Source organism: Poromitra crassiceps (genome assembly GCF_964638095.1).
Source record: "Poromitra crassiceps genome assembly, chromosome: 14".
Lineage (NCBI taxonomy): Eukaryota > Metazoa > Chordata > Actinopteri > Beryciformes > Melamphaidae > Poromitra > Poromitra crassiceps.
Window position 1 is genome coordinate 24,689,454 of NC_139633.1, and position 23,613 is coordinate 24,713,066.

At 44.1% G+C, this 23,613-nt stretch overlaps 4 protein-coding genes across 5 annotated transcripts in view; 2 read left to right on the top strand and 2 right to left on the bottom strand.

Annotated features, from left to right (window-relative positions):
- Window positions 1-734, bottom strand: part of pibf1 (progesterone immunomodulatory binding factor 1) — a 28,662-nt gene extending 27,928 nt beyond the window's left edge. For both annotated transcript variants that reach the window (XM_083650603.1, XM_083650602.1), the window contains exon 1: window positions 275-734. In XM_083650603.1, coding sequence (XP_083506729.1) covers window positions 275-529 — 255 coding nt within the window. In that variant the 5' untranslated portion in view covers window positions 530-734. The remainder of the gene's footprint in view (window positions 1-274) is intronic.
- A 676-nt stretch (window positions 735-1,410) lies between these two features.
- dis3 (DIS3 exosome endoribonuclease and 3'-5' exoribonuclease) lies at window positions 1,411-14,179 on the top strand. The gene is made up of 21 exons (XM_083650318.1): window positions 1,411-1,692; window positions 1,913-2,070; window positions 2,708-2,904; window positions 3,246-3,319; window positions 3,582-3,749; window positions 5,586-5,756; window positions 6,291-6,404; window positions 6,909-7,046; window positions 7,240-7,386; window positions 7,616-7,732; window positions 7,883-7,984; window positions 8,505-8,569; window positions 8,840-8,924; window positions 9,175-9,302; window positions 9,691-9,777; window positions 10,849-11,005; window positions 11,319-11,533; window positions 12,189-12,357; window positions 12,625-12,783; window positions 12,939-13,061; window positions 13,799-14,179. Exons 1-21 carry the CDS (start codon window positions 1,474-1,476, stop codon window positions 13,865-13,867), a joined length of 2,862 nt encoding a protein of 953 aa, XP_083506444.1. The 5' UTR covers window positions 1,411-1,473; the 3' UTR covers window positions 13,868-14,179.
- Window positions 14,180-15,294: 1,115 nt separating this feature from the next.
- bora (bora aurora kinase A activator) lies at window positions 15,295-21,120 on the bottom strand. The gene is made up of 12 exons (XM_083650687.1): window positions 20,999-21,120; window positions 19,469-19,617; window positions 19,097-19,203; window positions 18,780-18,825; window positions 18,516-18,594; window positions 18,290-18,334; window positions 17,612-17,668; window positions 17,192-17,502; window positions 16,897-17,050; window positions 16,190-16,770; window positions 15,637-15,777; window positions 15,295-15,377 (listed from the first exon to the last, which is right to left on the bottom strand). Exons 2-12 carry the CDS (start codon window positions 19,610-19,612, stop codon window positions 15,357-15,359), a joined length of 1,686 nt encoding a protein of 561 aa, XP_083506813.1. The 5' UTR covers window positions 19,613-19,617; window positions 20,999-21,120; the 3' UTR covers window positions 15,295-15,356.
- Window positions 20,100-23,121, top strand: mzt1 (mitotic spindle organizing protein 1). The gene is made up of 3 exons (XM_083650839.1): window positions 20,100-20,438; window positions 21,570-21,715; window positions 22,594-23,121. The coding sequence occupies exons 1-3, from the start codon at window positions 20,387-20,389 to the stop codon at window positions 22,615-22,617; spliced, it is 222 nt and encodes a 73-aa protein (XP_083506965.1). The 5' UTR covers window positions 20,100-20,386; the 3' UTR covers window positions 22,618-23,121.
- The last annotated feature ends 492 nt before the right edge of the window (window positions 23,122-23,613 follow it).

Below are 23,613 nucleotides of genomic sequence, written 5' to 3' on the forward strand. Positions count from 1 at the left end.
AGTAACGTTAAACAAAGAAGGCAGGCACGGTGGCATTATGTCTCCAGACAATAAAACATACTAGCATTAGACCAAAATAATGCTGGATAACGTTAGTGGGACACTGGGACTCATACAGGTTTAAACTTTACACACAGACAGACACAGACACAGACACAGACACAGACACAGACACAGACACACACACACACACACACACACACACACACACACACACACACACACACACACACACACACACACACACACACACACACACACACACACACCTCACCTTGGTCATGTGCTCGGCTTTCATGTTGTCTATAACCAGGTTCTTCTGGGACATCTCGATTTTCAGCAGCTGGAGGCTGTGGAGCAGCTCCTTCCTCTCGATCAGCTGGCGAGTCACCTTCTGAGAGCCGTCCCGCTGGTCGTCGGACGAGGAGATGTCCTCTGTGGGGACGGTGGTCTCCAGGCTGAGCTCCTCTGACAGGGAGCTGGAGATGTTGGCCGTCCTCGGCTTCATCTGATGCTTCTTGGGAGGCATGTTTTTGGTCGCGCGACTTCGTATGTAAGTTAGCTAACAGCTACAAATTAGCTAACGTTAGTCTGATTAACGTTAGAAAGTGTACCAAGAGTTCAAGGACGCGCAATACAGCGCCATGGAGCCGACCGACACGGTCGCCATGGAGCCGACCGACACGAACAGTCTAGACGGTTTGTTTTTATTTTCAAGGATCCCGCTGCAAACGGCCAACGGTTTGACCACAGCTGGCTCTGGGTTTGACACTCTCGTGGAGTACTTCCGGGTGACGGGCCCGGGGCCAGTACAGAGCACGCCCCTCTTCCTAGGTACAGAGCACGCCCCCTAAATACAGAGCACGAAATGGAGAATTAAAATAATAAACACAACCGTTTAAATTGAAATGCGTCAGTCGTAACGTTCACATTAAAGTTGTCAAAGTCTGAACGTTACGATTAAGTTTTAAAAATGTGAACATTACGACTGACACATTTCAATTTAAATGGTTATGTTTATTATTTTTTTATTCTGCATTTCTCCCATATGGGCGTGCTCTGCGCTTAGGGGGCGTGCTCTGTACTGGCTCCGGCCGGAGCGGAGCTGGACCCTCCTCTCGCTTTGTTTTCATTGAGCATGCGGTAGATGGCCTACAAAAATGTAATGCAATGTTCACAAATTGTCCGTATATATTATATTATTGTCGTATTATTTAGCCATATTTTTCCAGATAGCAATTATAGGATATATACGTAGCATTAGTTGTAAAGTAAGACCAGAAAATCCGACTTTAGCTCACGACTTGCGAGTTTCTCAAAACTCTGTGAAAGTCATGTCGTCCCACTGAGGGAGTTTACACATGGGTAGCGTTAGCTACAGAGACCACTAGCTAGCCTGTTCCGGCTAGTTGTGTTGATGAGCGTTAACACAAAATATCAAACGTTTTCCCTTTTGATGCCGTTATTGTCAACATGTTGAAATCCAAAACATTCGTTAAGAAGACCCGATCGGGCGGGGTGATGAAAATAGTGCGTGAACACTATTTGAGAGATGATATTTGGTGCGGAAGTGAAGTTTGCACTGAATGCAAACAAGAGTCCACGGCGCTGCAGAAAGATGCGTGTATTGAGAGCAACCTGTGCTCTTTTCCACATTACTTGGTTCCCGACACGAATGTGGTGTTGCATCAGGTAATGTATGAGTTCTGCTGGGGCCGATTGATTGGTTTCGTGTGGGTGTGTGAGAGATTCATGACAAATGTGCGTAGAAAAACACGTATTAATATGACATTAGGAGATGGATAAAGTACTGGCATTATTTTTGACACATCCACAGAAGCACCATTTCTTATTTGGATTTAGATTTCATTTCATTATCTCTAAACATGTTTGCTGCTCCTGTCTCCTATAGATTGACGTCTTGGAGGACCCCGTCATTCGTAACGTGATTATCCTCCAGACTGTCCTCAGTGAGGTCCGCCACCGCAGCGCACCGGTCTACAAACGCCTGAAGGACATCATCCACGAGAAAGAGAAACACGTTTATACCTTTACCAACGAACACCACAGGTTAGAAGAACTATCACAACAGACTCAGTGCACCTATATGTAATAACTACTAATATGCGGAAATCGGAAAACATTGTCACACATTACTTTGCTCTAATTTGTTTTTCACATTTAACTTCTATTTTTGCCAGTCCCCCCTTCCCAAAGTGTAACAGTGTAAAGATGAACAGTACTCTTTTCATATAGTGCCATAAACAAACACAACTATACACTTCTACATTATGAACACCATAGGGAAACACTCCCACACACTCACATCTCAGTCAACCAAGTTCAAAGTAAACAGTTGCTGTTTCCTTTCTACCTTTGACTTCCCCCCCAGGGTCTACATTGAATAACATAAAAGTATTTAAATCTTGTATTCCCCGAAATGCTGCCTGAGGAACAGCACTGAGCTAAAAAAAAAACATGATGCATACTCTGCAAGTGTCTGTATAGCTATACAGTATGTTCATCTTCTCAATTCTCATTATGCGCTGTTGTCTACTCTTGATGTACTCCTGTCTACCGATGCGCTTGGGAAGATTCAATAAATCGTCGATGTCCAATTCTTCAATTTTGCTTATATTCCCCACAATATCCATCCTCTTCATATTCAATTACCTCGTTTTTTTTTTTAAACGTCCTATTCCACCAGAGAGACTTACATTGAGCGTGAGCCGGGGGAGAGCGCCAACGACCGTAACGACCGCGCCATCCGAGTGGCGGCCAGATGGTACAGCCAGCACCTGAAGACGCAGGAGGGCGAGGCAGATGGGCTCAAGGTGGTGCTCCTCACCAACGACCGGGGCAACAAGGAGAAAGCAGAGGAGAGCGGCCTGTTAGTGTACAGATGTGAGTGGTCCCCCAGTGGGGCCATGCTGCAGTGGCAAGGAAGGGATTGTTTTTCCTCTCTGTTTACACAATGGCGTCTTTGTCTTAACAGTAATGAAGAAAATGTCTCAGGTGACACAGCAGCAATTTCAAACCGGTTTAGAAAGCTTGGCACAGCAGGCAGGCAGCTCCCAACCAAAGTTAAAAAATACCGTTTTTTGGCCTATGAGAAATCTGCCGTGTGTCAAGGGAGATATTCGCGTTGTTTAACTCAATAAGGATTGTTAGTCATAAACTACCGGTTAGTTAGTCACTACTGTATCTGCCACTTCTTCACACCTGCTTATTCGTTTCTGTTGTAGGCGAGGAGTACATCAAGAGTCTGATAGCCAATCCCGAGCTTGTGGATCGCCTGGCATTGACCAATGACGAGAAGGTAAATATTCACATGCTCTTGTGCCATTTAGGGCAATACACAAATGGGTGAAAGCTATCTGAGGTTCTTGGGTACAGTGAGACTGTATTTAGAATTGAAATGTTTCATTTTCATGCTTCATATTCACTCTCATCCCCTTCTATCTCCTTTTCAACACACCTCCTTTGCTCTTTCTCTGTGCCCTGGCCCTCTTCCACTCTCTCCCCCTCGATATTTCCTCCCTTCATTCCTTTCTTCCTCCTCCCTCCCTCCGTCTGTCCAGAATGAGATCGGTAGCAGCAAGCTGCTCTTCCCAGAGCACCTCCCCCTGTCCAGGATCCAAGCGGGCATCAAGAGCGGCTCCTTCCTCCAGGGCACCTTCAGGGCCAGCAGGGACAACTACCTGGAGGCCACAGTCTTCGTCCAGGGACAGGGGGAAGACGGCAGTGAGGTGTGTGTGCGCCGGCGAGAGAGAGATTGGCTATCCTCCTGTAGGGTCTCGATGTCCCCACAGTGACAGAAAACTTGGGAAAGTGGTTATTTGTGAGGCAGATTTTCCTAGAAAGTATGTGGAAGCGTGTGTTCATCATCAGCATGTTGTTCCCCCCCAAGTGCTTTGTTATAAGCCCCCAGACACACCAGGAGAACTAGAAAGGACTAGCAGCAACTACAGCCCGACCGATGCGTCACCCCACCTGTGTCGGGGCCCAAAAATGGCATTTGAACAAACACGACAGCCCACGGGCAAAACTACGTTCTGCGCCTGCGTGAGACCTGATTCGTGAGACAAAGCAGCGTTTGCCGACCATTTCACTCACTTAAACGCTTTCGTAATATAGCTACTTCCAATCGGGAATATGTCTGATAAAAAGTTGCAAATGGCACTGGCGTCGTCAGCCCTTGTCTGGTCTTTAGCGTGTGGAATAAGAAAGGAAGAGACCGAGATGAAAAATGAGTAGAAACCGAACTAAATGGGTGATATCATGCAGCGGCAGCGAGATGCTCAATGAACTTTCCTAAAAAAAGGCACGTGAAAATATCCGTGTTTTGGAATTTATCAGGTGAGACAAAGTTGGAAAATGAGCAGAGCGTTTTGTGTGCCTTCTCTCCTGCTTCGCTACCAGCTGACCAGCCAATCAGAGTGATTTCTCTACCCCTGACCAGCCAATCAGAGTGATTTCTCTACCCCTGACCAGCCAATAAGAGCGATTTCTCTCACTAACGACCCAACGGCGAATCGGACAACAAGCCGCAGTCAAAGCAGGCTAGAGCCAACGGTGCGGCGTGCGGGACAGACCGCAAATACTAGAGCGCCAGGCGCCCAGACATGGCCGACTGTCGGCTTGGTGTGTCTGGGGCTTTAGTCTTTGTGTCCAAAAGGACAGAGATGCTCTGCTCTGCTCTCACCCCTTCTGATCTCAAATTAGCCCTTTTCCCACATGCGCTTTGTACCGCAAAATGACCGGAACGTGGTCTAATGCCTGCAAGTGGGAAAGGTGCCGTGCCGGTATAAGCGCGACCCCGTCGTCCCCGACATTTCACCAGTTTCGAGCCAGTCAGAAGAGCGGTATGCTCTTAAGGGGACGCAAGTGGAAACGGGTCCAGTCATTTTCCGCGACAGCGGTCCTTCAATCATGGGCGAAGTGTAGCCTACACACGTTGCTTAATGTTCCAGCGGGCATAATCTAATCATTCGCGCACATTAAAGCAAACTGGCGAAATGATCTTGTGATAGCCTAATAAGAGCAGTATGTCAGCTTGCTGATTTCCGAAGGCAACCCCGGACACATCAAACGAAGCCAGTCTGTAAAAAGTGCTTCAACGCGACGCAGGTGAACGGATAAACATCGAACCAGCAACTATTTCTCTCAGACACGGATCCCAACTTCTTCAAAGTGCATCATCTAATCATTCGCGCACATCAAAGCAAACTACTTACACATTTCGCTTGTGCATTTGCTTTCTCTACATACATAGGCTACAAGCGTTGGGCAGCTTGCCTTGCAAGCCTCTGCCATTCACGCTGTGTCTGTCCTGTGTCAGGCTGCTGCGAAGTATGGAGGACTGAGTTAAGTTTTGCCGACCCCCCAAATAAGCTCCCCCCTCCCCCAACATACCGGCTATTTGACGACTCGATTCCCACATGCGCGCGTTAAGGTGTGAAGGGAAATTCAGGGAAATGTCCGATATTGACTTACAGGTAATTTTCCGGTACGCATGTGGGAAAAGGGCTCTTGATTCTTTGTCAACTCTACTCTGTGTTTAACAGCTCTACTCTCTCTCTCAGGTTATCCTCCAGGGCCTTCACAACCTGAACAGGGCGGTGCACCAGGATGTGGTTGCCGTGCAGCTGTTACCACGGGACCAGTGGGTGGCGCCCTCCTCGGTGGTGCTGCAGGACGAGGGCGGGGCAAAGGACGACGACGCAGCCGAGGAAGAGGAGGAGGAGGAGAAGGCAGTGAGTCAGGGTTTGACTGAGGGGAGGGGCATCAGGGTGCATCGTTCCTGGATGTTTATTTGTGACCAAAGTGTCTGGATAGACAGAATCTGTGTTAGGCTGCATGAAAGAGAGCAGCCCATAGTCATAGTCAGTATTTGCTATTCCAAAATAAATAATAATAATAATAATAATAATAATAAATAGTTTTACTTGGTCAAACCAAACGGTTCAGCTATATTTAGAATCGGGAGAGACCATAGAACATTTCACTCGGACCAAAACTTAAAAAACAACATTGAAAAAATATTTTCTTTAAACCCGCGTTTTTTTAACGTTTTGGTCCGAGTGAAATGTTACGCGGTCTCTCCTGTTTCTAAATATATCTGAACCGTTTGGTTTGAAGAACAAGTAAAACTATTTTTATACGCATTTTACGAAATGTCTATGGGAAAATAAATGGCGGATGAAAATCTCTGGTACAGTGCTGAAGCAGGAAGTGACGTTCCACTTTGCCTCTCTATATATCCTCTGTGTTCCTGTGTTTGTGACCAGCTGAAGAGCGCAGCAGTTGAAGCCGCCAAGAAGCCCACAGGCAAAGTAGTGGGAATCATCAAAAGGAACTGGAGGCCATTCTGTGGCATGCTCAATGTCTCCCAGATCAAAGAGGTAATGCAAGCTAGGCCACATGACCACATACAGTGGTGCTTTACCTGATCTGAATCGGAACAATTTGAAGCCATCTTGTGTGTGTGTGTGTGTGTGTGTGTGTGTGTGTGTGTGTGTGTGTGTGTGTGTGTGTGTGTGTGTGTGTGTGTGTGTGTGTGTGTGTGTGTGTGTGTGTGTGTGTGTGTGTGTGCGTGCGTGCGATGACAATGCCTTGCACCGGGCGTAAGATAGGGCCCCATGTCTTGTTGTTAACCACATATTGAAAAGTAGAATTGTTGTTACTGGTTGGTCCAGAAGGGGGCGTTTACATCCTTTGCAAGCGACATGTTTTTTCCGTTTGCTTAGTTGTTGTGTTGGGAAAGGCATTTTATCGCGTCACTCCCCGAAATAGATCAAACGTCTGATTTCTTCTAAACCAGAATCTGTGGAAAATGTCTCTCCTCACCAGCGCTGACCCTCCCTTTCTGTCCCTCTCTTTTCCTGCTTCTCCGCTGCCGTCATCAGTCAACTCGGCACCTTTTCACCCCAGCAGACCGCCGCGTCCCGCGCATTCGCATCGAGACGCGCCAGGCGGCCACGCTGACGGGCCAGAGGATCATGGTGGCCATCGACGGCTGGCCCAAACAATCCAGATATCCAAATGTGAGTGGCCCTCCTCCAGATAGGCCACATTTCTAAACCCCCACGGCATCAAAGTTTTCAAATCTGATCACCATGAGCGTTTAACATCTCCTCCATATGATCACCATGATGAGCGGTTAGCGTCTCCACGTGCTCTGATGTTGACGGGTTAATTGAACCCAGAACCCATCAAGGGCTTTCTCCCCTCTCTCAGGGCCATTTTGTGCGCAGTCTGGGCAGTGCAGGAGATAAGGAGACTGAGACAGAGGTTCTGCTGCTGGAGCATGATGTCCCTCACCAGGCCTTCTCTCAGGCCGTGCTCAGTTTCCTCCCCAAGATGCCCTGGAGCATCACACCAGAGGTAACCAACCACTGCACCTCCTGACTCTCACTGAGCTGAAATCATGACTGCTCTCTCAGGAGTTCCGTTGATGCCTACTGGATGTATTCCTTATGTTTAGTATTTTTCATATTTATAGCATTCACATTTTTGGTGTTAATTTCCTAGTGCTGGTATCAGCCTATATTTTGCAAGCAAGTATATTTGTGTCTATTAATGTGTATCTGTCTGTGTGCGTGTGTGTTGGCAGGACATGACGGTGAGAGAGGACCTGAGGCAGCTGACAGTGTGCAGTGTAGATCCTCCAGGGTGTACTGACATAGACGATGCTCTGCACTGTCGAGAGCTGGCCAATGGAAACCTTGAGGTACACGCAAACGTGCAGGATATGTACATACACTAAAAACAAACGTATACTGTACATTGCACAAATACACAAATTGTCGAGTAACAGTTGTCATTTATTTGTGTCTCTGTATTTCAAGTAGAAACTCATGTCCCTCCTTGCTTGCCGTAGGTGGGCGTCCACATTGCAGATGTCAGCCACTTCATCAGACCTGGCAACGCTTTGGACAAAGAAGCCGCCAGCCGTGGCACCACTGTCTACCTGTGCGGCAGGGTGAGGAGAAACACACAGACACACAAATATCCAAGCGTTTTTGACTTCAATACTACTATTACGTTTTGTATATAAATATTTGGTACCACAATGTAATGGCAAAAAACAAAACCGTCAAGAATTGTCACAATGTTGGACTTTTTTTTAATCAACAACAACAAAATGAAAATGTTTGGCTCCCGGTAAAAGTTTTGTTTGCCAATTTAGGTGGACTGGGATTTTGTGACCAACTGTTTGTTGAATTTTGCGCCGACTGCTGCGGTCCACTCAGTGTCAAGAGCCAGACTGCAGCTCTGTCTATTGCAATTGCTCTCCTTCTTCATCTTTTTACTATTTTAATTAACTTGCCATCTGCACACATACCCCCTCTGGAAGTGTCGTTTAAATGGAATTCAGCTTGCAGAACACATTTAATGAAAGTATCAAACAGACTTCCATATTGAATTCAGTCTTTTTACTACAAAAAAGCAACAACTGTTGTGTGTGTGTGTGTGTGTGTGTGTGTGTGTTTTTCCACCAGAGGATAGACATGGTTCCTGAGCTGCTCAGCTCCAATCTTTGTTCTCTACGTTCCAATGTGGAGAGGTGAGGACTTGATACACACACGCACACACACACACACACATGCACACACGCTGACACAATCTCCAATGTCCTCAAAGCTTCTGCTCTTCCCAAAATGTTTCTTGGATAAAAAGATCTATCCAGTGTGCTTCGATCCTGGTGAATATATCTCATAAAGTCTATAGGCACTAGAGTCAAACTCCTATTTCTGCCATTCCAGTTTATGGTAATTGCACACAGTGGCCTGGGTACGGTGGTGTTCTCTGATCGTGCTCTCCTTCTTCTCACCAGGCTGGCTTTCTCATGTATCTGGGAGATGAACCAAAAGGCTGAGATTCTGAAGACCCGCTTCACAAAAAGTGTCATTGACTCCAAGGTACAGTACTACCAACACACACAGAGAAAATAAGCTTCATCCTCCATGCATTTGCAAAGACACGTGTACTGTATCTCAGTGGTCTGCAACAGATACTGCTACCTGGCTACTCGCCATTACTCACTGGTTTTCCCTATTCAATTTCTACAAAATGAAACTTACCTTTGCTCGTTTATTTAAATATGGACACGGAGTCTTTGCACGCCATCCTCATTCCCTCCTCTGCTTTCTCGCGTCTGACTCGGCCCAGGCGTCTCTGACCTACGCCGAGGCCCAGATGAGGATCGACGACACCAACATGAACGACGACATCACCAAGAGCCTGCGAGGCCTCAACAAACTGGCCAAGATCCTCAAGAGGCAGAGGATAGAGAAAGGGTGAGGAGGACCCGGGAGGAGACCAGATGATTTACAAGATGTATCATGGCCCATTCGAATGCCATGGGAAAAGCACACCAATGCTTTTGTGTTGAATCGGTCCAGTCCGGGGCTCAGTAGCGTGCACGATCAGAAGAAATCCCCTTCCAGTATTCCAGTTTCCTTATTGGCTCTGATGTGCATTTTAAGTGGTCAAAAAATACTTCAAATCAAAAAACAACATCAAAGCCAATAAGGAATCACAGGAATAGAATATAGCTCACAGGGGGTTAATACAGGGGTTAATGGAGCGTAGCTCCAGTGGCTGTTGCATCCTTCACTAGAGAAAATCCTTCAGTTACAATTAAAATGAATGATGTTTTGTTGTTGCATTTTTTGTTTCTTCCAGTGCGTTGACGCTGTCGTCCTTGGAGGTCCGTTTCCACATCGACAGTGAAACCCACGACCCCATTGACCTGCAGACCAAAGAACTCATGTAGGTAGTCGGAGACAGCGAGCGTCCCTTTGTGGAAACTGCACAATACTTGTTGAAATCCTTTGCTCCACATACTCCCTGTTCCAAAATGTGGTTATTTTGATGCCAGTCTAGTCTTGTATAGTTATCTAGCCCTTCATCGCAGTCAAGTCTAAAAGGGCTTACAACCCATAGTACATACGGTACACACATCCTATACTGTACATCCTATACACAGTACATACTTCATATACATTGTTTACATCATGTATTATCAGTGGTTCAACTTCCCAACCTGTGGGGTCGCATGGAATACCAATGCGGGTCACCAAAAAAAAAATCTTTTTTTTAACACCACACAATTTAAAACTATGGAGAGGATTAGGTCCATATGTGAAAACTTTATTTGAGTTCTGATTTTAAGTCAGACTTCTGAAAATAAAGTTAGAATTCTGAGCATAAAGTCAGAATTCTGAGGGGGAAAAGTCAGAATTCTTAGTTTAACGTAAGAATTCTGCGATTAAAGTCAGATATCTGAGGTTTGTCAGAGTTCTGACTTTAATCCCAGAAGAGAATACAGTCGGAAATTCTTCTTCTGTGGTGTTTTATGGCAGTTGTCATCCTTTATGTTGCATTACCGCCTCCTTCTGGATTTATTAATCCACTGTTTCCCTACATTCTGTCCCTCTACTCTTGTGTCAAAATTGGAATTCTGAGATTGTCAGTTGATGTCACTCGAGCAATTGTGATGTCATCAATTATGTCACCAGCGATGATGTCGTCGCCAGTGATGTCACTTGAGCTATTACAATCGTACTACTAGGGCGGTGTTCCGCGTCTGGGGTCCCTAGATTTTTGTGACGCCAGTGTGGGGTCCAAAGCAAAAAATGGTTGCGAACCCCTGTGCTAGATCATACTACACATCAGAGTCGAGTTTTTACACACTTGTATTTGGTTGTCTGTAGTTGTTAGAGGAATTTAAAATGAAAGCTTTGAGCAATGGCAAACAATAAGTCTCTCTCTCTCTGACTGACTGTGTGTGTCAGACCAAGTTTTGGATGCCTGTAAAACAAACTCATCTCGGTTTTTTAGGGAGACCAACTCCATGGTGGAGGAGTTCATGTTGCTGGCCAACATTTCAGTCGCCCAGAAGATCTACGATGAATTCTCAGAGTGCGCCCTCCTGAGGAAGCACCCGCCACCGCCTCCGGCTAACTACGACATCCTCACTAAGGCTGCCAAGTCCAAGGTGGGTGGAGGCGAGAGATGGGCCTGCATAAGGAACACTTTGGTTTCCCAGTCATATGCTCGTTTCATGAGTTCACATCATTAGGATGTCCATATTTAACACTCGCCAGGCGAGTTCTACATGAATCAATGAATGTGTGGTAAAGAACAGACCGTCAGCTTTTGATGATGGATGGCTTTTGGCCTTCATGTAAATCCATGTTCAAATAATAACACAAACAACCCCCCCCCGTTCCCTGTCCCAAGTTTTGATGCTTTCTACAATAAATACATGTTGACGTGCTGCTAACACCTTTGTTTTGGTCCCTTGTTAGGGCCTGGAGATCCACACGGATTCGGCCAAGGCATTGGCTGACTCCCTGGATGTGGCCAAGGTGGACGGCTTCGCGTACTTCAACACTCTACTGCGCATCTTGGCCACTCGCTGCATGATGCAGGCCGTCTATTTCTGTTCAGGCATGGACAGCGACTTCCACCACTACGGTCTCGCCTCGCCCATTTACACACATTTCACGTCACCAATTAGGAGGTATGCAAACACATTCTGTGAATTATACCAATTGCACATGTTGGCAGTATGAGTTTCGGTTGGGGGGCGGGGGGCATTTTGGAGGGGGTTACAATTCCATAATTGCTTGTAAACTAGGGCTGCAACCAAGTATCTTCATTATCAATTTGTATCTATATATATATATATTTTTATTAATAGATTAATCTTTTAGTCTATAAAAAATAATGATAAATGGCCATAACAAATTACCTGATTGCTTACATACTGTAGTCTGATCCAGCAACCAAAAAGTTATTTTATGATATGAAACTGGGAAAAACAAGCAAATGTTAGCATTTTGACACTGTACCCAGCGGTGTGTTTTACTTGATGGAACTTGACTCCCCGGACGCGCCCCTTTATGTTAATTTCACCGAGCGCGACGCACTATTTATTAGGAGCGCTATTATCTGGATTTTCTTCGACCATGCCAGCAGATTTTCAATCAAATCAAAAATCTGCCCAGAGAGATTACTTGATAAATGACTTAAAATGATTAATAATGATCAAAATTATAATTGATTAATGTTGTGTTTATCGACTAATTGTTTAGCACACACTATTTCCAACCTCTTTACAGTGTGTCATACATCTCCTCCATCTGTCCTCACTCCGCCCATCCTTTCCTCCACAGGTACTCGGACATCATAGTACACCGTCTGTTGGCGGTGGCCATAGGAGCAGACAGCACCTACCCAGACCTGATGGACAAACACAAGCAGTCCGCCCTCTGCAACAACCTCAACTACAGACACAAGATGGCTCAGTACGCACAGAGGGCATCTGTGGCCTTCCACACACAGGTAAAAACGCATGCAAGCAGTATGCACACAGTTTTATTCACGTGAATCTGGTTGGGTCACATTCAAAATCATCCCACTGTTCTTAACCATGGTCAATTTAACATCAGACCTGAAGTAAACCTTTTACAAAGCAAGAATCAGCAGAATGTCTTCTCTAGTCGTCTCTAGTCGTCTTTTCCCATCAACCTAGGAGCAGATCCACACAATAGTCTATGCTCTCCTACAAATCCGTGCTCTTAACTGGCCATAATACACTCGTCTTCGCAGTTGTTCTTCAAGAGCCGCGGCATACTCAACGAGGAGGGATTCATCCTGTTTGTGAGGAAGAACGCAATCATCGTCCTCATCCCAAGGTTTGGACTGGAGGGGACAGTCTTCTTTGACGGCAAGGACAAGAGCGGCCCAAAGGTTATTTTTGATGAAGAGGTAAAAGTCCTTAACGTACCAAAACTTAATTCAGTTTATTAAAAACTAATTATTTTGATCCCCAGATAGGTAGTCACTAGTTTGTGTTTTAGTAAAATACGGTGTTGAGAAGACCTTGTCGCTAATGATGTGTGTGTGTCTGTGTCTGTGTCTAGGGCCCCACTCTGACAGTATTGCAGCACACCTTCCACATGTTTGACAGCGTGAAGGTGACCATCAGTCTCGACGCCTCCAATATTCAGCACCAGAAGATCCGCATGGCCCTGATTGAACCCGTGGTAAGGACAGAGTGGACGGTGTACACGAGTTTTGCAATGGGAATAAATACATTTATAATTATTATTATTGTATACCTAACCAAACTAGTAGCACACAATATCTTGAATTTTAGCCATGTTTTAGCCATTTTCTTCTAGTTTGTCCTTCAGCTACCAGCTTGTCAGATGATCGCATCGAGCTATCTCTAAATTTGAATGAGGAAGGCTAACATGCCATTTTCAGTTAGTTCACAGCAGGGGTCAGCAACCTAGAGCATGGGTGCCACCTCTCTGGCATGTGAAGGGTTAACCAGTGGCACGGCGCACACTAGCAATAAGTGCGCAATTGAGATTTTTTTGTAGAAATGTTGGAGTGCCGAATTACATATTTCACAACCATTTGCAGTTGCTTGGGCTGTTATTTAGGATATTTCAGTTTGTGACCCACTCTACTCTGCCTCTGATTGGTTGGTTGCTTCCATGGCAGCAGAAAACAGATGAAAAATGCCAGCGCGGAAGACAGAGAAGGATCGTGCTGTGTATCTTGTATAATGCTCTCATTTCAATGTCCTGATTTTGGATGGGATAACATTACAGATCCGTTGGAGATTTATTATAGTTTGATGTGCGAGTCATTAGTCTTAGTGGGGCACACCGATTGACAAGCAAATTTCAAAATGGCACTTCATGTCAGAAAGGTTGCCGACCCCCCTGGTTCACAGCAAGTAATAAAATGCCATTTGGTGGTTTTATTTCAGATCGCTGGTGTGAGTGTTCCAGCGCCAGAGGTTGAACCACAGTCCAAGAAACCCAAACTGGACCGCTGACACAGAAGACGGCACAGCAATTCACCTCAGCCACCAGCGTTCTCGTCCAAATGGAGAAGTCCTCCCTTTAAGAACCAGACTATGACAGGTCTCTTTGATGCATTGGCCCAATTAACCGTTATACTTGGAGTGAATATGTCCCTTTTATTAATTTTGCCACAGTGAAACTACATTGCCTCTCTCTCCAGCTCCACACTCACTACCCTGCTCTAGTAATTTATCATGCTTTTAATTTAAACACATTGGTTCATAGACAAAGACCTTGTGCAGAGACTGCCCATCATAAATTAACTATAATAAGACTTGTAATAAGTGTGGTCAACTCAAACATTAAATGTATTTTTTTTTAACTCAAAGCTGCCGTGTGTTTTCTTGACTCTGCATGAATCCTAATCTGCAGTTGGAATTAGTCGTACAGAGAACCATACACAACACCAATGGAAGCTGCACTATTTTATAAAATAAAATAGAAATATTGTAGAAAGACCAAACGGAGAAACAAGACAAAGAGTTCAGGTAGGTTTAATGTAATTTCCAGCCCAAACTTAAATTATATAACAAAAAAATGTACACGTAGGCTCATTCAATCGGCTTTTACTAGTGGCATTATTCAGTGTGGTTAACAGGAACAAATAATCTTAACCATCACACATAAGATCCACAAGTAATTTCAATCATTTACTTGTTCAATAACAAAATAAAAAAAATCATTTGCTGTATTCAGATTAATAATAAACTGTTTTATAAAATTATAAAACCATAAATACAGTAGAAATTTGTCAATTGCAAGTCAAGCTTTTTCAGTCCCTTTATGTCAGGGTAAATGTCATTAGCATCAATACAGCATTTGAAGGTTACTGTTGTGCAAAAACGTTCAGTGCAAAAATAACAACCTGAAACCTTCTCTTTGCCGTTGTCACACTAGTGTACTGGCCTCAGATTCAAAAAACAACTTTACATTAAGATCATGGTTTTCCACGGGCTTACAGTGGCACTACGGTAAGAAGTGAGGGTCAACCTACCCGTTCTAAACTGATTATGAGCATTGAGGAGATTGTGATGTGCTGACGCTTGATGTTCTGCCATCACCTTTTCAGGGTGGGAAAGTTCAAATTACTACTCTCACTAGCCAAAACATTAGCCAATAGAGATAACTGTTGTAAACTAGTGCCGAAAACCAATAACCAATAACCATGGCCGTTTCAACTTAACATAAACACTAAATGGACCCTAGTTTACTTCCTGTTGCAGTGTTTGCTAATACAATAGCCGACAGGAAACAAACTAGGGTCCAAACTGTTGCCTAGCAACAGCATTCCAGTGAAAGCGGTAGAACACCTGTACCTGTGTTTGGTTTAAGCCTGGCTCTATAGTGTGAACCCAATGACTTTGACATGAACACCTCAGTCATGATAGTGTAAACTTCTCCTCAATCTTAGCCTTCGACTGGAAGAGGATCCGCTGTAAAAGCACCAATCAGATGGCTGGCTCAGTGGTGAGGGTAAAATGCCTGTAACATGACAAGAAATGTACTTTAAGATTATATATAAAAAGGAATTTGAAATGAAATCACTGATTGTAACTGCCCTTGGTGTTTGTTTGTGTGTGCAAAATAAAAGCAATTCATATTAACACTACCCACCTGACTAACTGATAATAATAACTGTGTGTGTTGTTCTTTGCAAAGATGTGTTACTATAATAGGTGCAAAGACACATTCAGTAAGTGAATCCATAGCCCTGTGATAGTGTATGAATGGGGTCTAGTACCTTAACTTTAGTGATCCTCGTGAATGGGAAGGCCTCCTCTGCGAGGTTTGAACTGAAGGACTCCTTGCTGTGACAGTCTGAGCTGAGGCCATCTATGAGACTGGCAGCACCCGCTGAGGTGGTGTTGTACCCGCTGTCCACCTGGACACACAAACAAATATACCAATATCCAGTTAAACAGACAAACATATCAACACTCTCTGATAAAGATTATGCCATCATGTGGATTCTGCAGCAGAGGGCTCCATTTGGCCACAGTTAAGCAAACTAAATGCCCACTAAGAGCAATGTTGAGTAGATATAACATCAATGTTTGTTGTCATATATACAGACGGAGACAAGTTCTATGCACATTTCCAGATATAAAAATGACAAACATTAATGTGACATTTTTCCTGTTATTTACACACTTTTATTGTATTTATTCATGTTATCTGTTTTACAAAGCCCTTGTAAAAGTTGTTTAGAAAAGGGCTAATAAAGCTTTATTATTATTATTATCATCACCGCCACAATTATTATTATGAGTGTGGAAGATGACCCTCACACAAACCTGCATGCTGGAGTCATAGCGTATGCTGCTTCCCTCAGTTAGAAGAGACATACATATCTGCGAGCTCTCCGCTGCCGACACATTGCCCATACGAGAGCTGGTCAGCTGTGCTGAAGTCCCCTCTGCTTCAACAATATCCTCCAAGCTCCCTTGCATCCCTGGCTCCTTCTCTTCCTCTATTCTCGCAGGTTCTAGAAGATCCAAGCAGACTCCCTCACTGAGACCGCCTAAACCCAAACGCGGCTCTGCGTTACAGGGCTGAAAGTCCAGGGCCAGGGGGGATGGTGGGTCAAGCTCCATAGAGGGGGGAGTTGAGGGGAGATCTTCCTCAGGCTCCTGATTGTCCTGAAGCATAGGGTAGAGGATTGGGGAGATGAGGGGAGGGGAGGCCCAGCATCGACCTCTGGGTCTGGTCTTGGACCTGCTGTTGCGCTGGTGCTCGTTGTGGCAATGGAGCTGGTGTGGGGAACAGCTACGGATGGGAGAGCAACCCTCGACAAATGGGCTCTCACTGCAGGAGTTGACGTCCATGTCTCGAGGGACACCATCTGGAGTCAAGAACCTCAGGTGTTTCCTCTCGGCTAAGGAAGGGAGAGGGATTAACAGAAGATGAATGAGAGAGAAAACAGCTCTTCTAATCTAAAATATAATTTTTTTTGAGCATTACAGATTTGGATATGAATTGAATTCCATAACAAGTTGTCTACCTGAGCCTGTGGGTGTTTGTGGACAAATAGGAGAAAGAATAGGGGAGGCGAAGTCGGCAGGAGACGACCTATCGGGGAACAGAGGACTGGGGAGGCTGCCCAGGCTGCAGTCACGGAAACGACCATGCTGGATGGGACTGGACGATAACTGACCCTATGGTAAGCATGATACAAATTATTTTTTTGATTTAAGAAAGAAAATGTTTCTTTTGGACCAAATACACTTTTGATCCAGCTTGAGAAAATCAACTGAAGTGTGTGTGTGTTTTTACATGGTCTTCAATACTCCTCTCACCGTAGAGGGGGTCGGAGCTCCTGTGCCGCAGGACAACGGAGAGAAGGTGGAGGGCATAGCTTCTCCCTCAGACCCTTCAGCCCCACCCGTCATCCTCTCTCGTCCCTGGCCCAGCGGCGGCCCCTGCTGCTCACTGGTGTGGGGTCTCTCCGGGCTCTGCTGCTCACTGGTGTGGGGTCTCTCTGGGCTCGGCGGGCCGGAGGTGTCGGACCCGCTGCCTTGGCCGTCGAGGAAGAGTTTTCGTCTGAGGGAGGAGTTGCTGAGGTTCTCCTGAACAGCCTCGTACACCTCCTCACAGCGGTAATATTCTCCTGAAAGAAACAGTCCGACAGACACATGAGTCACTTCATAACACATAATACTGTGTCAGGATATACTGTATACTCTCTGACTTTATGTAAGTGTTTAGTGGAGGCCTACCTAGAATTTTCTCCAAATCAACAGCTGCAGGTAATGAAAGGGCTGTTTGACAGGCAACTGCAACACAAACATGCCAAGGAGAAGCAATCAAGTTACCGTACTAATAGTAGAGGCAAAAGCAGAGAACCGGGGTTAAAGCCAGAAAAGATTTGTGAGCCTGAAAAGTTGTCCAGGAAATCAGGCATGGTGCCTGAGCACTTTAAGCCCTGAGAGAATTAAGTCATGTTTGCAAAAAAAAAAAAAAAGATTTCCGTCCAAGAAAGATACCAACCCGTAGGAATGAAACCATTACCGGTTTAATGATGAACCGTGATTAAATTCCTAACGGTTAGTATTATCATTTCAAATTGTAAATAATCATCATTAAAGCGGTGTTATCATGATTATAGCGCATGGAAAAACACTGTCCAACATCAACCGAAGTTAGCAACAGTCTCCCAGATGCAGGCCTTGCGCAGCCTTGGGGAAATTATTTCATTTGAGTGTATCAGTACTTTTGGGGTCTGAGTTTTCAATATGGAATTTGGTGAAATGACTTCAGTGAGTGTATCTGTACTTTTTTGAGAATTCAGCACATTTCAGCACATTTTAACAATACCGTCCACAATACTGAACCGTGAGAATTTTGGTCCCTATAAGCGCGATCTGACATTTTCATACCGTTTCATGTCTACCAACCTGTGACTTTTTCTGGCTCCTCAGTAATCAGTGGTGAAACAGAACCTACAAATACAAGGACACAACAGAGTGCACGCTTAAATACATAATGTATGACACCTAAATAAAATGTGTGAAATCAAAGGCAAAGGATAGCAAAATGCAACCTCCATGAAATAATCTCAGTTGTTAAATGTAATCTAAATGCAGAAGGAAATATTTATATGACAATAATGAGATTACTCACTTTTGCAATGAATCTGAGTGGCTTTCCTGGTGTCTGGGGCCGCCCAGGGAGAGGGGACTATGGCTCCTTTAGTGAAGAACTTTAGTAGAAGACAGACAAGTGACAAAAACAACAATCAGGTATGACATTTGAAATTAATGTATCAAGTAAAGTCAACATGCTAGACTTGGACATATTACCGGTAGATCAAAATGAACATATTAAGTAAAATCAACATGTTAGACTTGGACATAATATGTATAATATATTAGATCATCAGCATACCTGGTCAATAGCATGCTGCCGCTTCTCCTCAATTTCAGAATCCATGCTGGATATTTGGAGGAAAAAAAGTTGTTACATCCCACCCGGTGTTTCTCAACACATTTGCAAATGCAATCCATATTTTATAAAGTAAAACAGTCTTAGTAATATAAACATCCATTTTTAGTATTTCAGCTTTCAGACATGAATTATACTTACACATACAACATAAGTGAAAGAAGACAGGGAAGGTAGCAGGGACACAAATGACTGCAGATGCACACCAACTGAATACCTGCACCAGTGTCTACTACAAGCATTGCTGTATCACTCCATACCTTGTCTGGCTGAGGTAAAAGGACTGCCGCTGGATGTCCTCTGGGTCTATGTGCACTGGTAGAAGACTGGCCATCTCTTCGATAGTCCAGTTAAACTTAGCTGGAGTCTGGGAGAGAGAGAGAAAGATGAAGTGATAGGGGAGAGGAGGTGACATCAAAGCAAAAATAATTACTTCAGTAAAGGGATGACTATATAGACATTTGCACAGAGAATGCATGTGACTGTGTATGTTTGTCTGTATGTCATAGGCCAATGTGCTGCATGTGTTAGTTATGATCAAACCTGGGTGAATGGATGAATGTACCTACTGACTGTAAAGCACTTTGGATAAAAGCTCTATATAAATGCAGGCCATTTACCATCAAACCTACAGCTTTGCAGGGCTTGAAGATGGAGGGGCTTGGCGCCAGGCGTTCCCGGAGGTGGTGGTAGTCATTGGGACTCTCAAAGGGGTTCCTGATGGAATGCCTGCCTGGATTCTCTGGCGTGATCTGTAGCTCAACATAGTCCCCCATCTTAGCTGGACAAAACAAAGCTCCTAGTTAGTATTGTCAACCTTGTCAAACCCTAAAGTGGTCAAACAGCACTCAGTAGCGTTAGCTAAATTAACATTCACTTAATTTCGCAGGCCCCTTCCTCTGCTTTGCTACTTGCCCAGTTGGCTAACCTAGAAGCAACACTGGCAAGTCACGTTAACTTTAGTCGACAATCCTGCTTCTTCCTGCTCTTTCTTTCTCAGCACCACGATTTGCTTCAAAATGCGAGATGTAAATCGCTAGCTATAATTGAGATTTGTTGTTGATACTTACAATTACAAGTCAACGAAGGCTCTGAACACGCAGCTAAAAACAATCTTCCTCTTGAACAAGAAGCAAGCAAGCAACCAGTGAGGTTCAAATTTACAGGAAGTGTCTGGGAACCTATCATTGGGAACCAATGGACGCCTAGCTAGCATCGTCACTTCCTCTAGCGTCTCTTCATTTTTTTCCTGTTTGGAGAGGGGAGCTAGCTAGGCTAGCTAGCTGCTAATGAATACACCTTAACGTTTTATGTATTTCTATTTGCAGAAGAGTGTGGACACATTTCTATAATGCACATAAATCAATCAGAGCATTCTGTTTGACCCGCCAAATAACTCATTGACCCCATATCGGGTTAGCGACGTCTTCTACTCAAGTCTTGCTTACATTAGCCACCTAGCGTTAGTTTAACGCTAACGTTAGCTTAGCTATCCAACAACGCTGTCTAACCGAACTAACGTAGCGTGTGAAGGAGCATCATTCATCACCATGGCAAGTGCAGCAAATGCAAACATGAACGCAGTCCGGGAGACAATGGATGGTAAATATTTTACTAGCCACAAAGCAGCTGAGCTAAGTTCGCATATACGAGACCTAAGATAAATAGCACCCTGATCTAGCTTATTTTCAAGATTCAAGATTTTTATTGTCACTCCGTAGTACAAGTATCACATGTGAAATTCTTGTGCTGTAGACTCCGTTACAACATAGTGCAAATAACAGTATAACAGTGCAAAAATAACAGGGCATATAGATGCAGTAAAACAAGAGAAACAACAAGCAATAACAGTAAACTTTTCCTTTCCTTTCCTTTTCTAGCATAGACACCTTAAAACATAATTTAACGTTCTGTTTGCACAGGTGCAAATAACATAGGCATAGTTATCATATGTAATGGTAGCAGCTACTACATGATTGTTTATTTGTGTGTGTTAGGAGTCTCGTGGCCTGCGGGAAGAAACTGTCCCTCAGGCGATTTGTTCGTGCTTTTGGGACCCTGTATCTCCTCCCTGAGGGTAACAGGGAGAACAGGCTGTTGTGGGGGTGGTATGTGTCCTTGATGATCTTCAGGGACCTCCTGAGGAACCGCTGGTTACTCACCATAGCTTAGCTAGTAACAATTTTACTAATGACAATGTAATGCTGGTAAACTCGTGAGTGTTTTGTTGTCAGTAACGGTACTCAACATGTTCCCATAGTAATTTAAGTCACAACTGCCTCAATTAACCCTCAATATCAACAAGCCCATCAGTTTAATTCTCGAAACACTCAATACAAACTGAAAGCTGGATGTGTAAATGTCAATATCCATGCCATGCCAAACACCGGAAAGTTCATCTTGTGATGCAACTTATGAGTTGAATTATGGCTAAAAGTCTAAGCATACTGTATGTGCTGTATCTTGGGACAATGTAATGCATGTATTTCCTCCTGTCAGTCCTGTCATCCGCCCGTCAGTCAGTCGGCAAACCTAACTTTAATCACAAAGCCTTTCAATCAGACAACCATCCTCACTCCCTTTTTCAGTGAATTCCACTTCCTTCCCTGATCCCCGATTCCCACTCACAAAGCCCAGTTGTTGGGATAGGTCGGAGGAGGTGCAGCAATCAATCTGGTTTTGTCTTGTCATTGTATGATTGAGATCTGACTTGTCTCCCTTTTCCTCCGATAGTGCTGTTGGAGATGTCCAGATTGCTGAACACCGGCTTGGACATGGAGTCTCTGTCCATCTGTGTGCGGCTGTGTGAGCAGGGCATCAACCCAGAGGCCCTGTCATCTGTTATCAAAGAGCTACGGAAAGCTTCGGAGACACTCAAGGTACAGAGACAGACTAGACTGCCAAATAGCTTGAGTTATAGACCTTTTCATTCTAAATTGGCCCTAGCCTTATGCTGCATTCCCGACAACTCGGAGGTGAGAATTTGCCAGTTGAAAAGTCCCACCTCCGACCCTCAAAGCGTTCCAGCTGCACAACGCTTTTGTGTTGGGTGACGTCATACAGCAACTGATTCTCCATGATCATCATCATCATCAATCATAATCCAGCAATGACGATGAATACTGTAGATGTCGATAGTACAGCCTGCACCAACGTTGAAAACCCTGCCAAAATGAATGTTGAGTCCTCCATGTTGCTGCTACCTACATGGTTTTATGAAACCAGGACCTAAATGTTTCTGATATCAGTTCAAAACCATTTACGATCTATGATTTATTTACTGTGCCACACTATATTGTGAAATTGTAGTGTACATTTTGGTTGTTGTTGAACTTGGCCAATCCTGCACGCCAAATGCTTGCTTGGAATAGATGAGGTGGGACCAAGTCATTGTTTTGCGAGTCACAAGTAAGTCTGAAGTCCCAAGTCAAGACAGACAAGTCCCAAGGCAAGACAGGCAAGTCCCAAGTCAAGTCCCACATCCTGAACTTTGAGTTTTGAGTCCACTACTACTGAATGAAACATGAGGGAAACTGAAGAATTTATCTCTATTTATTTTCCCTCTAATTTGGAAACAGGATATTATAAAGTTACAAATTGTGTTGTGTGCAATTTTAGCCTGTCAATATAGCAGGCATGATTTAATATTAGAATATAGAATGTATAGTGATAATAAACCAGCAATCACCATTTCATGCATCATGTGTTTTAATTAAGTTACATGCTTTTGAATCACTATTTGTTAATTGTTTTTCAGGCTTCTGAAAACTGCACTAACTGAAGATGCAACCTGATGGGTCCAGTTTGGGTCCTTAAATGGGATCAGATCTGGTTCTGTACCACGGAGGACTCCAACCAATCAGATTTCTCTGTGTGTGTTGGCACTCATTCCTCTGTGGATCCTCGGCCGCCCACATCATGTCCCTGTTATGTGCTTTCACTTTGGTCTGAATTTTTGTACACAGGTGTGGTCCTCGTTCTTTATGCAAGGCTTCACCCAACATACACACAGACATTCTGCCGCAAATTTAGGCTCGAGGCTCCATGTTTTTCCTACAACCGTTGACAACTCTGTAGCACTTTTCATGACAATGACGGAGCGATGGGTTTATTTTTGTATTTCTCTAAGATGTCGGATTTTTTGTTTTTTGTTTTGTAACTGTCAGCGATTTATTGTAAATTGTATTGTAAGCATTGTGTTTTTCAATGTTGCTTATTCACATTATTTCATGTAATTTGTCTCCATGACCATCAATGAGAAGTCTATAAATTAAAGGTGTTACAATCAACAGCCACTAGATGGTGTTGTGCATTTCTTAATTCAATCCACCTGGTATTCATTTGTTGGTGTGGCTCTGTGTTCTACCAATGCAAATATCAGAACTGACAAATTTGTCTGATACTGCAGCTTAGAAAACTGGTATATAGTGTTGTGATTTCCTTCAGCTTTCCCCCATACATTATTTTTTCTGAATATAAAGGAAACAAACTCAGTTGTTTGTTTCTTGACTCTGGACAGGATTCCACTCATTTAAGGAGCTTCATTTTTTGTCATTGATTTTCAAAAGGGAACAAAATCTGTTGCACTAGGTAGAAATGACAAAGTTATGGGTAGGAGGATATTGAGTAGTCAAATAGAAAACCATACATGATTGACCACATCCATAGCCTGCATACTCTGCACAGTAGAGAAGACCAGAAAAACAGTATTTTTCTGGTCTTTTTTACTCCTGTCTACTCAGCAGCACGTACTGTTGAACTGAATTTAAGAAATCTT